Source organism: Paramisgurnus dabryanus, chromosome 18 (genome assembly GCF_030506205.2).
Source record: "Paramisgurnus dabryanus chromosome 18, PD_genome_1.1, whole genome shotgun sequence".
Classification (NCBI taxonomy): domain Eukaryota; kingdom Metazoa; phylum Chordata; class Actinopteri; order Cypriniformes; family Cobitidae; genus Paramisgurnus; species Paramisgurnus dabryanus.
Genome location: NC_133354.1, coordinates 19,092,155 through 19,106,088, shown reverse-complemented (window position 1 = coordinate 19,106,088; position 13,934 = coordinate 19,092,155). Strand labels below are relative to the sequence as shown.

At 37.2% G+C, this 13,934-nt stretch overlaps 2 protein-coding genes across 7 annotated transcripts in view; both read right to left on the bottom strand.

Annotated features, from left to right (window-relative positions):
• Positions 1-165: 165 nt before the first annotated feature.
• On the bottom strand, positions 166-4,613 carry ecscr (endothelial cell surface expressed chemotaxis and apoptosis regulator). 5 transcript variants are annotated; one of them, XM_065287800.2, is made up of 10 exons: positions 4,339-4,613; positions 3,875-3,952; positions 2,250-2,366; positions 2,080-2,136; positions 1,742-1,843; positions 1,396-1,509; positions 1,229-1,327; positions 1,102-1,135; positions 884-954; positions 166-622 (listed from the first exon to the last, which is right to left on the bottom strand). In XM_065287800.2, exons 1-10 carry the CDS (start codon positions 4,397-4,399, stop codon positions 522-524), a joined length of 834 nt encoding a protein of 277 aa, XP_065143872.1. In that variant the 5' UTR covers positions 4,400-4,613; the 3' UTR covers positions 166-521. The 5 variants fall into 5 exon arrangements, with proteins under 5 accessions (XP_065143872.1, XP_065143870.1, XP_065143873.1 ...); XM_065287798.2 differs by having other exon boundaries at positions 2,250-2,369; positions 4,339-4,611; XM_065287799.2 differs by having other exon boundaries at positions 167-622; positions 2,080-2,133; positions 2,250-2,369; positions 4,339-4,609.
• Positions 4,614-5,855: 1,242 nt separating this feature from the next.
• Positions 5,856-13,934, bottom strand: part of ppp3ca (protein phosphatase 3, catalytic subunit, alpha isozyme) — a 52,127-nt gene continuing 44,048 nt past the window's right edge. The window contains exons 9-14 of one of the 2 annotated variants that reach the window (XM_065287159.1): positions 13,522-13,647; positions 13,299-13,376; positions 12,796-12,880; positions 11,307-11,404; positions 10,817-10,867; positions 5,856-7,704 (exon numbers count right to left, since the gene is read on the bottom strand). In XM_065287159.1, the coding sequence (XP_065143231.1) occupies positions 7,526-7,704; positions 10,817-10,867; positions 11,307-11,404; positions 12,796-12,880; positions 13,299-13,376; positions 13,522-13,647 (617 nt within the window). In that variant the 3' untranslated portion in view covers positions 5,856-7,525. The remainder of the gene's footprint in view (positions 7,705-10,816; positions 10,868-11,306; positions 11,405-12,795; positions 12,881-13,298; positions 13,377-13,521; positions 13,648-13,934) is intronic. The other variant, XM_073812589.1, reaches the window with a different exon arrangement.

The window sequence follows — 13,934 nt, the reverse complement described above, 5'->3', positions numbered from 1 at the left end:
GAACTATCCCTTTAAGAAGGAAATCTGCAAATCCTTTTATCTCAGAAACAAAAATGCAAAGATTAGGCGAATATTTTCCGAATAAGCACAAGGTTTTAGGAGCATTGCTCCGTATTAACAGCAAATGTCAAATAATATAAGTATACTGAAGATCATTTGGAAGTGCTTGTTAGTGATACTGCTGTGTTTATGCATTAACCTGTGTAAATTATAAAGTGCCAAATTTTTATTAACTGTCACTGATTATGACCATACAGGCTACATGTACAGAAAAATTGAGTTTTTAAGAACTTTCCCAATATTATTCTTCTATAAACACTTAATATTAGAAACAAATCTACAGTTGTATTTGAAAAAGAAATTCATGAAACTTTATTAAACAATGGAGCATTTGTCAAATTTGATATCACATTAACTCTCTGACCTCCACTGTAGGCACATTTATTCACATACATTCAGCATTATAAATATATAAAATGAGTAGGAACTGCAATTCTCTTTGCTCTGTGATCTGAGTGAAATTAAAATTCGCCTCTGATGTTCAGCAGGTCTCTGTTAAGTTCCTGCTCCTCATTGTCCACTATAGTACTGTGAACTGAAGAGACTTGAGGAGAATCTGTGTCTGCACAAATAAGAAGAAAAACATGTTTACTGTTTTTTATATGTCACCTATCTAATTATGAGAAGAGTAGCATCAAAGTTTGACCTTTCTCAGTCAATATCAAAGATATCAAGGTTACATTTTCAGAATGTTCTTTACATAATGTAGAATGATTTTATGTAGAAAACATTAAATGAATTATTCAGTGTAAAGCTGGCATACCGTTACTTAGTATAAATCATGAAAAACACACACACACATTTGATTTTCAGCTGTTCTTACCATAGTCTGTGTTTATTGTCCTCACAGAAACAAGAGTGATGCTCTCTTTATCACAGTTATTTGTCATATTGCTTGAAAATAATACAAAAATGTTTTATTTTACACTCTAATACAATATACAATAGATGCAAAATAGGGTCTGAGATAAATAATATATTACAATGACAAGGAAAATCTCATGTTCATTTAGGTGCCAACGTTGAATTGTAAGGCCTTACCTGTCAGTAACCATAGAGTCGTAGTTTTTAATACCTGTGAAGAAATACAGATGGATCATATAATATATTTATATCCGCGTGTATTTAAAAGTAACATTTGTACTGTCAGAAAGACGGAGAAACTCACCCTCCTGTTGTTTTGTATTTTTACATCGTCCCCTGAGATTGATGGTAGTCACCAGAATCACCATGACAACAATTAAAATGAGTATGAGACTCATTACACCTGCAAGGACATTTTTTTAGCACTGGCAAAACATTGTATCATGACATCATCATTAGTGTTAAACATACCAAAAGCAAGCATAGTGAGGCTGTTGCCCATGTCCTGTGCAGGTGCAGGTGTGACCTCAGAGGCAGTGAGGTTTGAATGAACTGCATGGGTTAAATTTCCAGAAACATCCACTGCAAAGAGCAAAAGTGTGAAATACAGTTTAGGCATGTATACATTGGACAATATTTTTGGGCAGGCCCCTATAAGAGGACCAGTGAGGCCTGTGTCATGATAGCTAAGGATTCTAGAAGGATTCAAGTGGTCGTTACAGTGTACCTGGAGAAACGAATATGTCCACAACATTGAATGATTTTCTTTATTTATTTACAAATAGAAATATAAAGCATGAAGAAAAGGTTGCAATTGTTAATCTGGCCACTAAAGTTGAGACAGCATGTTGAGTTGGGTTGGTGTAGGATTTTGAACTTGTTATTGGTAAGCTGGTGATAGTAGTAATAGTAGTATGTCCTGTAATGAATACACAGTTGTTGTTATGACCTCATGACTTTCATAACATTTGCTGTTATGTAAGAGTTCACAGAATTTTCCACTAAAAATCCAAACTCCAGTTGGTGGACAAGTCAGATAAAAGATTAACATTATAACTTACCCTAACAGGCAAAAAATTAAATTGTGGCTAAAAACAGCCATGTAAGGTCAAAATCTTCAGTATATTGAGTTTGACAGTGGTAAATAGATACTACCTGATGTCCTGTTTGAAGTAGAGTGACTGTTTTCACCAGGCACAGCAGTCGTACCTGCTTAAATAAAGATATGCAATGTTTATTTTTCATGTGTGTCATTGTTTGTGTTGCAAGCATATTATTGTTTGTTGCTAGTGTAAACTATTGCTAAAGGGATATTTGTTTCTTGCCTGTTTGGCTGGAAGATAAAAGAGCCATGGTGGTTGTGCTCACAGTTGGAAATGTGTTGTTGGTCATAACAAGGGTATTGAAAGATGTAGTCAGTGATTTTTCTGAAGACGATTGGGCTGCTGAAATTAAACAAAGACATTAAAATCAAGACATATTTATTTACACAGCTTCAGAGATCATATATTCCAATAAATTGATAACAAATATAATCAGAAAAATATCCCTTGTTAAAGAAACACTCCATATAATTTTTAAATATTCACATTTTTCAGCTCCCATATTAAACATTTGATTTTTACCATTTTTGAATCCATTCAGCAGATCTCCGGGTCTGGCAGCAGCACTTTTAGCATAGCTTAGCATAGTCCATTGAATCTGATTAGACCATTAGCATCACGCTCAAAATTAACCAAAGAGTTTCGATATTTTTCCTATTTAAAACTTGACTCTTCTGTAGTTACATTGTGTACTAAGACCGACAGAAAATTAAAAGTTGGGATTTGTTTAGGCAGATATGGCTAGGAACTATACTCATCCTGGCGTAATAATCAAAGACTTTGCTGCTGTAACAAGATAATGGTCTAATCAAATTCAATGGATTATGCTAAGCTATGCTAAAAGTGGTACCACCAGACCCGGAGATCGGCTGAATGGATTCCAAAACTGTAAAATCAAATGTTTAACTCTAAAAACAAACAATGCTAAAGTGTTTCTTGGCTCATTATCGTAGAGGAACCATTTTAAGTGCCATATAAGCACGGATGAAGTACCTGTGTAGCACCGGTGTAGAACCATATTGTGCTATGTAGAATGTGGTGCTATATGACCCCCGTATGGTTCTTCATAGGTGCTTCACAGATGCTATATAGCACTAAAAATGGTTTGTCTATGATTACGAGCCAAGAACCACTTTTAGTGCTATTTAGCACTGTTTGTTTTTAGAGGGGAGCTGGAAAATTAGCATATTTTCAAAAAACGTGTGTTTGTTTTCAGAATGATGTCAATATACAGTGCATTAACCAGTTATAAAGTATTGTTATTTATAATGTTTTACGAGAGTATTAAAGCAAAAAATAAGTCTGTCTCTTTAATCAAAAACACTAATTTGATTCACTTAAATCTAATCCAATTCAAACAGCATGATAATAGTTAAATGTTTATAAATTGTAGAATGGAAATCTTTTTAGTGTAATTCCATCTTAAATAAAAGACAAAAAAAATATGTTGTTAAAGAAATAGTAGTTGTTGTTGCCAGAAAGTGTAAGAGTAACTGTAAAGTATGTATTACTCTTAAGTTGTGTATATGTTATTGTGTGATTAATCCAAAATTCATTACAAGTGACATTTCCATAGGCCGTTGTCAATACTTATATAGAGATGCTGCAAAGTGTCATAAACACAAATAAAAATATATAAAAATGGTATAAATGTTATGTAACATTAAAACACAATGTATATTACTGAAAACAAATGGACTCACTGTAAAATTGACAGTTTTTGTATAGATGCTAAACTCCTTTATGTGCCAATAACATGTGCTGAATGTAAAGTACACCACCTCAGGTAAAATGCATTGGATTTTCCAAACAACACTGTATTATGCATGTGCAACAAAAATACTGACCTGCACTTAAATAAGTGAGTCGTGGGGACAATGTGGCTGTGTTTGGTAGTGATGTAGTTGTGATGCTTGGGTCATTTCCTGTACATTACACATGGGAGAAAAGTGTTTTTAATGCCAACCTTTAGCTTTTAAATAATTTCTTCCTTTATTTCCAGTTAAAGTCACTTAAGTCAAAAAAAAATTCACATTTAATTTTTATTGAGCAATAAACTTGACATTTTTGTGTTTGAACAACTTAATCTTATATATTATTTATGTATTTTGATATAAGATCCATAGTAGGAAAATGTTTTCACGAATAGTTAAAACTACCTTAGTGTACTATAAGTTTTAAAGCAACTGATATACAAAGATCATCAGGAAAACTAAATAGATACAATATTCAAAGTAGCAGAAAACCAGACCACAAGGTATCAGGTCTAGTAACAAAACACACCTATTTATAAGACTTGTGATTGACTTACCTGCTGAGATGATGGATGAAGATACTATCCGAATAATCAAAATATATAAGAGCTGCTCCATATTTCAGTCCAAATAGCTTATACTCATCCGTCGTATGTATCCCTGTTATGTTTTTCAGATATAAGTATATATATGTTTTATAAATCTTATAAAGCTAGTCGGGTTCCTGTGTCTGTATATTTGCCTGATGTATTAATCAGTATGTAGGTTTCCTGTAGGTAAGAGCACATAATATTATAATAAAGTCCTGCTGAGAAGCGTGTGCATGGCTGTGTGTACCAAGCCCTGGTTTGAGGGAGAGGTTACGGTAGGCCCCAAGTTTCCTGTGGAAGAATAGCAGGAAGCAGGTGGACTGCCCTCATGGAAAAAAACCTTCACCAGTTAAGTGCTTTAAACCCAACACTCTGTTCCAATTTATATTTTTTTATAACAAATTGCACATATGTGTAAAAATCTAAATAGCTTTTTTTATCTTAGGTTCATTTACTCAAGCTAGAGTCTTTCCAAGCACTTCCACAAGAGGAGATATTTTGGCTAAATTCTCAACCATGAAAGTAGATACTTGGGAGTGCAATGGCCAGCATGTCTTTATAACCCAGTCTTATAATCTAATAATGAGATCAGGAGCATCAAAGTTTGATTTCACACTGATTTCAATATTTAACATGACCTTATTCAGTCACTTTTAGGGGCAGTTTCCCGAACAGGGATAGTCCTATACTAAAATAAATGTAAGAGCTGCCCAAGCTGAAAACAACTTGCACTGACATATCTTAAAATACATCAGTGCCCGTTGGTTTTGCCTTAAAATGCACACAAGTAATGTTTTTAGTAGTGATAGACTGATATATCGGCCGGCCGATATATCGGGCCAATATTTGCGAGTTTAATGTGTATCGGCATTGGCCGATTTTTTTCTGCATTATTTACAGACAGAGTGCTGGAAGCCGCAAGCGTTTGCAGTTCATGTGACTACAAACAACCAAACTTTCCATGACAACATCAAAAGATGGTTCCATAGAACCCTCACCTGTTTTTACTATTTGTTAAATATAGATTTTTTTAAGTTCAATAAATGTAACTTTTTTAAAATTGAGACTTGTAACATTTGGCATCATCGTGCCATTTTTATGATGTAAATTGAGCGAGCAAAAGCAGTATCGGCTCCAAATATCGGCTCAAAAAAAAAAAAAAAAAAAACATTCGGCAGCCTGTATCGGTCATCGGCTAAGGCTGATGAAACAAAAATCGGTATCGGCATCGGCACTGAAAAATCCATATCGGTCAATCCCTAGTTTTTAGTAAGGCATGTTTGTTAAAACAAGTTATATTTCATAATGAAACTAAGGCCTAGTCCTATATTTTAAGTTAATCCCTGTCTGGGAAACCACCCCTTAAAGTATATCTGTAGGATGATTTTATGCAGAAAAACTATAAATCACAAAAATAAGCTGGGGTTTTCCCTGACTGGGTCACAATCATTTAGTCCAGGAGGAAAAGGGTAACAACATTTTTAGTTCATGCATATTTTATTCAAGAGTAAAAAAAGTGATTTGTCCCATAGGGCATGCTTACAATATGTGTTTTCATTTAGGAAGTTAAATGCGAAAACTTAGTTCCAGAGAAAATTACAAGAAAAATCGTCACAAATCCATAAAATTCCTCCTTTGAAATAAACCACATCTGGACCAAACAAGGATCAAAAACAGTGGAAATGAAAGTACTGTAAGCTTAATTGTAAGAATAATAAGAATATCATCAAGAATCATAATGATAATATAGTTGTCCTCTTCAAAGTGAGACACTGAATTTTCCTTGTGTCCAATTTGTTTACATTTGAATAAACCATGCGATCATGCTTTGGCAGCCTGAATGTTGCTTTTCACTGAGTAATATGTTCATTCACACTACTGAACAACTTCTGTACACCAACTGAACGAAGAGAAGAAATGGAAACAAACAAAACAAACAAACAAACGAAATGAAAAGAAAAGAGCGCCAGTGCCTGTACAGCAAAACTATACAAAAATAAATAAACCATCAAATGATATCAGTCAATCAAATAAAAGATTACAAAATCATATATATATTTATATTATAGATATAAAAACAAACTAGACCTTTACAAATATAACTTGAAGAGGGAAATAATTCAAGTCTACCATATTGAAACACATCACAATTATAATTTCACATATCAATAAGGAACTTAACTGCATGCACTGATGCGTTCAGTACCATAGATGCTGTTAAAAATCATTGTCTCAGATCATTGTATATATATATATATTTATATATATATATATATATTTATAATATTATATATTATTTATTTATTTGCGAAATGTACTATATGCATTTTCGTTTCGAATTACAGGCAGGTGAGAAACAATCAGGAAGGTGGCGCCAAAGGTTGAGCTTTACTGCAGTACTTCTTCATCCGAATGGTGCTTTTGATGTGAAGAGTCTACGGTGGACAAACAGCACCACTAAGCTCCGCCCTTTACCACCTGCATGGCATCTTACCAAACACAAAATCAATAAATAAAACCCCCCAGGTAAGATTGCATTGTCAGTAAGTAATAAAATGTACACATTTTGTCGTTAAATGTCTTTTCTTACAAACGTTTTCATGTTTCATCATTTCAAATCGTGTTAATAATAATACCAGTAGCAAAACATTTTCAACAGTAAGCTAATTTCATTATGAGATGGAAACTTCAGAAAAGAAAACGTGTGCGTGGAACTGGTACAGGCTCAACAACCGCACCGATGAACTACACGGATCAGCTTAAGAGAGAGAGCTCCCAAACCCCGCCTGCATATGGGCGGAGTCAAAAAAGGAACTGGCAGGTTTTGCCCCCTCTCTGATAAAGACACTTTCAGCCCTTAACAGGCATATAACCCCCCCACCCCACCGTTCCCAGAGAACAGGCAGAAATCAGCAAGGTATACCGCTGCGAAACCGTAAACAAGACAATACTCCGCCTCTCACCCACTTCAGTGAAAGATTTTAAGTCCGGCAAAGTTTGGATCTCGAATTAAACATTGGAGCAGGGATGTGTTAGTGATCATTGGGTGTTTGTTGGAAGCAGGAGGCCTTAAATCACGAGTTTGGCGACGTCCTGCCATGCATCGTGGGGTGGCATGGACTCAACAGGTGCAGGTGGGCGGGCAGCCGTTTCATCACTGGATGTTACTGTTGTCGTCAGTGCCGTTGGTCTCGGACATGTTCATCTTGCCCATAGAGTGGCCCACGTGGTTGACCCCGTCCTTGCGGGGCGGCATGCGCTCATTGATACGGTCCAGACCTTTAGCTTCCTCAAAGCTGGTGATCTTGTGCTGAGGAGAGAAGCCGCGGATGGCTGTGGGGGAGACAGGAAAAGCCAAAATAAACAGCAGGACTTCATGAGGACTTAAAATTTCTATTTTTTGACCTGCTATTGTTGATATTATTATTAATCAACAATACAACTTTGTTCTTTCGCAATGATGCAGCCCTAACTGTTTTCCACTAACACTGTTTTGCCTGTTGTCAGTACTACTGTATAAGATATAAAAACTGTGTCCAAAGTCCCCTTCAGCGTATCATTGAGATGAGCTGCTGAGGTTGCAGTACAGGAACACACTCTGGTTGGCTGAGAGATCCTGATGAAGATTATCACATGCTATATGACCACACTCGATTCATGTTGGCCAAAAGCACAGCATATCAAATAAACATGCCTCCAGTTTAGATTTCGAACCATCATGCATGTTATAAAATGAATGTTCCTTCAATGGTACTAGACAAAAGGGCACAGTGAATATCTGGTTAATAATGATCCATTACAAACTTCACCATTCCTGTAATAATTGTGCATAAAGAACAATGCAACTCATTGATTTAAAAGGAATCAAACTTTTGTAGCCTACAATGCTAGCAGCAACCACTTTAGTTGCATAAATGCCGTGTCCAAAATCTGAAAAGCGCTGCGTTTACAGGCAGTATGTGGTGAAATTAAAACCTTTATTTTACATCATGTGATGCTAAGGTTTCTTGGAAGACCTTTGGAGCCTGATTACCTTTATGGAAAGGATTTTTAAGTAGATTAATCACTTTTTGAATTATGTTCAACAACATTTTCAGTAAAACATTTAAATTTATAAAAAATGTTTTGAGTGATGACAACTGAATTTCTGAATCAGAATTATGATTGATTCATGATTCATTGAAACAATTTAAATAAAATACTGTAACACTATATAAACAAGTTATTTACACTATTTACAGACATCGGTTACATTAAAGGACAAGTTCGGTATTTTACACTTAAAGCCCTGTTTTCAGATTGTTCATGATGAAATAGAACGGTTTTGACTGAAATTTCGACATATGCGGCTGCCCCGAGAATTTTCAGGTGTTTGTGTTTCACCTCCCACCTCTATAATGGCTTAATAGGTGCACTGGAACAATCCTTCCTAAAATGCATTAAACTTTCGTTTACAAAGACATGAAACTCACCGAGTGGTCAGGGGTGTTCACTGATATGCTCACACAAAAATCGCCTCAAAATACGCATTCCAACGGGTTTTATCGTAGTTTTTGCCAACTCCATTGACTTGTATTAGATGTCCTGTGAGGTACGGTATTACTCCGCGTCAGGAACTTTGTTTCTATTCTTGCAATTGGCAATGGCGGATTAGCGCCACCACCTGGGCTGGAGTGTCTATTATTCAAGCTCTCAGCGGAAGAATGTACGGGTGTGAGGCGTTTGGAAAAATAGGTCCACAAGTTAACAACGAATGCTAAAACAGCTGTTGGAAAGCATCGTTTGCAGCGATTGTTGTGTGAGCATACCAGTGAACACCCCTGACCACTCGGTGAGTTTCACGTCTTTGTAAACGAAAGTTTAATGCATTTATAGATTAGTGGCTCAGTCCACGGTTCACCCCTCCTATTCGAAACACAGAACTGTTCTTTATGTAAGATCTTAATACACCACTACAAATATAGTTATGTATATTATATTGCATTTCTGTCAATAGATCCTCCTAGAATTTACACACAGCACCTTTAAATCACTTGTACAAGGCACCGACCTTCACCCTGCGTACCAAAACATATAGGCTACCATAAATCCTTAGTAGTATTAAAATGTTTAATTAGTATGGCCCAAATTAAAGTAGGCTATGTTAAAAATTTATCACCCGGATAGTCTACTTTATCCAGTGAAAATTCAATGTGTAGTATTACCTGATATTACCCATAATTCATTGCAGTTAGTTAAATGATGCTATACTGAATTTATTAATTATTTATTCTTTGAATGAAAAGCTTAAAGGCGGGGTGCATGATTTTTGAAAAACACTTTGGAAAAGGGAGTCGGCCGAGAACCAAAACACACTTGTAGCCAATCAGCAGTAAGGGGCGTGTCTACAAACCAACATCGTTGCCGGTGTTGCGTATGTGTGGGGCAAGTCTATCAAAAAAGGTACAGATTCTATTTGGGTGGGGTGTGTTTGTTTAGGTGATTTCAAATGTCAACATTGACTTTCAGAGATCATGCACCCCGCCTTTAATCCAAAGAGATGAAATTTGATGCATGTTAATTGTTAACTCAAAAAGGGATAGTTCACCCAAAAGTGAAAATGTGTTCATTTCTTCTGTTAAAGCAACACTATGTAGTTTTTTTACCTTTAAATAATGTCTCTAAAATTATTTCAGTGATAGAACAACTTTTAACTGGACAAATTGTACTGTTGCTGCAACCTGAGCAGTCTCCTAGCTTCTACAAGCACACTCTGAAAGTGGCGGTGGAGGGTAGAGCACACAGCCCCGCCCCTCCCCCTGCCTGGAGAAGAGTGTCTGATACCAGGCACTGTTGCACTTTTCAACCACATGGGGGAGCTGTAAGTCATTTTAACATGGAAACTACATAGTGTTGCTTTAAATGATGATAACCCATTGATGGTACCCGTTTATTTCCATAGTAGGAAAAACAAATACTATGGAAGTCAATGGATACCATCAACTGTTTGCTTGCAATCATTTATCAAAATATCTTCTTTTGTGATCCACAGAATAAAGAGAGGTTTAAAACAACACGCGGGGGAGTAAATTGCAGAATATTCATATTTGTCTGAACTATCCCTTTAATGATCACAATGTAGGCCTACGCCTAGACAACAATGGTCACTTCATTACGTGTTAGTATTCATGCTATTTTGCTTCACACAAAAATGTAAATTCTTTTCCCAGTGCATACTTTTAGTGCATGATATATGTAGGCAAACTGGGAAGCAGCATCAGTTTCAGACACAGCCAACTGTAAGCTACTGCTAGCAAGCTAGTGTTAGCAACACAGGCTACTTCCCAGACATGATTTGTGCCCTTTTGTAGTGCATGGTGCTCTCTTAACCCATATTGTCTCCTCTCTGTGTGGTGTGTTGTAAGCTGGTGGTTAGTTTCAGTGTGTGGCTAAGCCCTGCAATTACCTTCTCCGTCCTCATCTTCTGTCTCGATGGCTTCAATGGCTTCGATGGTTGCTGGAGGGAGAGGAGTGAAGTGTGTTACACCTGAACAAGCCATGCAATAGCAGTAATGCACAGGCAGCAGTCGCGCACGGGCGCCGGGCTATCCCTGCGAGTTGCATGCATGCCAACCAGACTATGGACCACAAACGCAGACAATATCCTCAGCCACTCGCACTCTACAGGAGTCTCGCTGTGCTACAGACACCGTATGGACCCTACAGAAACTCATTCTCACCCCAGCTTACCAGCTATAGGTAAACCGACCCACTAATGTGTCCATGCTTTGGGGGAACGACGAGCGAATCACCCAAAGCCTGGAGTTTGTCAGAGGATACAGAGAGAGACAGATGATGGACAGGTGGAAGAGACAGACACTTAAAGAGAAAGAGAGGAGAGAGAAGAGAGAGAGACAAAAACCATGGACACGCCCAGAATTGGGTCGTGAGCTCACCGCTCTGTAGAGTTTGTTTGCCTCCGGACAGCACACCGCTGGGCAGCATGCCAGTAGGTGTCAGACCCTTCAGAGTCAAGACATTCTCACTTTCCTCTCTGCCAGGATGAGATAAGAACATTAGTATTATTATACACATATCAATGTATAATGTGCATTTGGCAGACGTTACGTGCATTCAAGATACAGACACTTTCATTGGATGTACACACGTCTGGCAAAATTAACTTCCGATCTGGTCTGGCTAAACTGACCTCTGAAACAAATACCTTGTATATAAAAATAAAAATATTTTGGTTTCCAAAAGACGAGGAGAGATGGATTACCGCTGTGTGATTTGGCAGCAAGGCAAGAATTTTATCGGACGCACGTGCATTGTCGTGGTTATGCGTTTGGTCTGAACTTTACTTCCGGTTTCTGTTTGTTTAATGGTCTAAAATGAACTCTGGAATAAATACCTTGTCAAAAATAACAAATGTTTTGTTTTGAATCACCACTATGTGTAGGGAGGTTTGGTAGCCGGTTTATAGACCCCTTAAAAGTTTGTTAAAATTGCAACGTCTCTGGGTGGGCGGGGCTTAGCTGGAGGCAAAAAGAGCCGTGGAGCTAGCATGTGTAGATAACGACAATTTTTAATTGACTTGTTTAAGTTTTTATGGCGTCACATCAAGCTTCATGCGGTCCGACAGTCAGCAGCAGTATCTTTCTCATTCAACACATTTTAAGTTATTTGAACACACCATAATAAACATATTAAACTATTACATGTATTCAGCATTGTTTTCGTTTTATGAAAAATTACGCTTTTTACGCACTAGGAAATCATTTGCTTTTTCATTTAAAACATAACAAAACGTGCAGTCACATTAAGAATTAGTATAAGCAGTTTATGTCGTATATATTCTGTAATGTAATCGCATTTTTGTAATAATATATAGTAGCAGAATTATTAAACCAGCTAAGTCAGCATATTTTATCAGCATAATATAAAAAACATGGTTACTGTAGTAAAACCATTGTTACCACAAAATAACCATGGTTTTGTAAATAATAATGGATGGATGTGTGTGAATGCAGATCATGGACGGCCAACATCCACATTCAGCTCTTCTGCATGGATAATGTTCAAAACAAATGTTTTGTAAAGATTTACTGCGTTTGTACCAGCTATTGTGGCAACTCCTAACTGCACAAATGTCGGTCTTCTTGGATTTTAGAATAAACATTAATATGCCAGTCAAAACGGCACACTCATGTCCCTCGCAATACGACTACCATAGCTTTAGTGGCTCACCGGAGGTTTTACACAAAAGAGCTTAAAGATGGCCGCTCCCACATTTACGTCAGAAAAAAGTCTAAAATAAATGTCTCTTTTAAAGAAAGTGTGTCAGATTTTCCATGAGATGTCCATTAGCAATCAGAGAAGGATTTCATGTGACCCAGCTGGCCACAGACTAAATGATTCAGCTTGAGGAAGCTCTGTTTGTACCTGAGGACGGAGAACATCTTGGCCATCTTCCCAATGGCACGGATCTTGTTCCTAATCACCTCTTTCCGAGCAGCTGCTGCATTGGCTGTGGGTGGAAATAAAAATGAATCAGACTGTGACCACCACAGGCAGAAAAACTCCAGAAACTTTTAAATTGCAATTTATAGTCTTGCCAGGTTAAAGTAAGAGATTACATATATTGCGGCAGTGACAATTACTTTAGCAGGTAGCTAAGGTAACACGTCGAGTACTAAGGGAATGTAAGTGCCATTAGTAATACGACATCACAACACCCCCGAGCCTCAATGGCACTTTACGAGAAACATATTGAAAGAGCCAAGTCATTATTCAGGATGCACCTGACGTCAAATAGGCCATTTCTGTAGAAGAATAATAATCATGATTCATGCGGGGAAATCGTAAATCACTTTTAACTTTTATATACACAGTTATTTTTGTATTAAAATGACAGGTGAAGGGAATGAAAGTGGAGCATGTCGTACCGTCAAAGATCTCTTCTCCGTCATTCATCAGCTCATCGTCAGAGCAGATGCTCAACACGTTGACCAGCATCTCTGTGACTGAAAAGCAGAGACGGTATCAAAACATTGAACATTTTTACTTTGCAGTTGGGTCAATTTTTAACCCAATGGTGTGCTTCAATGTTAACTTTTTAACTGTGTCAGGACAAAAGCTGTAAGTGCTGTGTTTTTGGATGTGGAGTACCTTTCTCCCCTACGAACGGCAGCGACCAGGTGAACACATCCATGAAATTGGGCAGCCAGTAAGGATGTGGGGAGCAGTTAAACTGTCGGATGTTCATTACATTATTCTCATACTTCAGGACAGCAGCTGAGGAAGTGAATAATCAGAGTAAACAAGCCTGCAGTATTTAGACTTTACTCAAATCAATAATATAAGCAGTAATCTCAACACTATGTTGTTTCATGAGCCTCAGGGTTACTAATGCAGGTGGAACGGGTGTTTTAATTGTGTCTCCAGTACACACTGTTTTATGAATAAACTATAACTGCTCAGACAAACCAAGTTATTTTGCTTTAGTGCGTATTTGTGATTATCTAACAGCGATAAATTCGCCGTCGGAGAAACTTCTATGAATAGTTTTTAGAACTATGTGC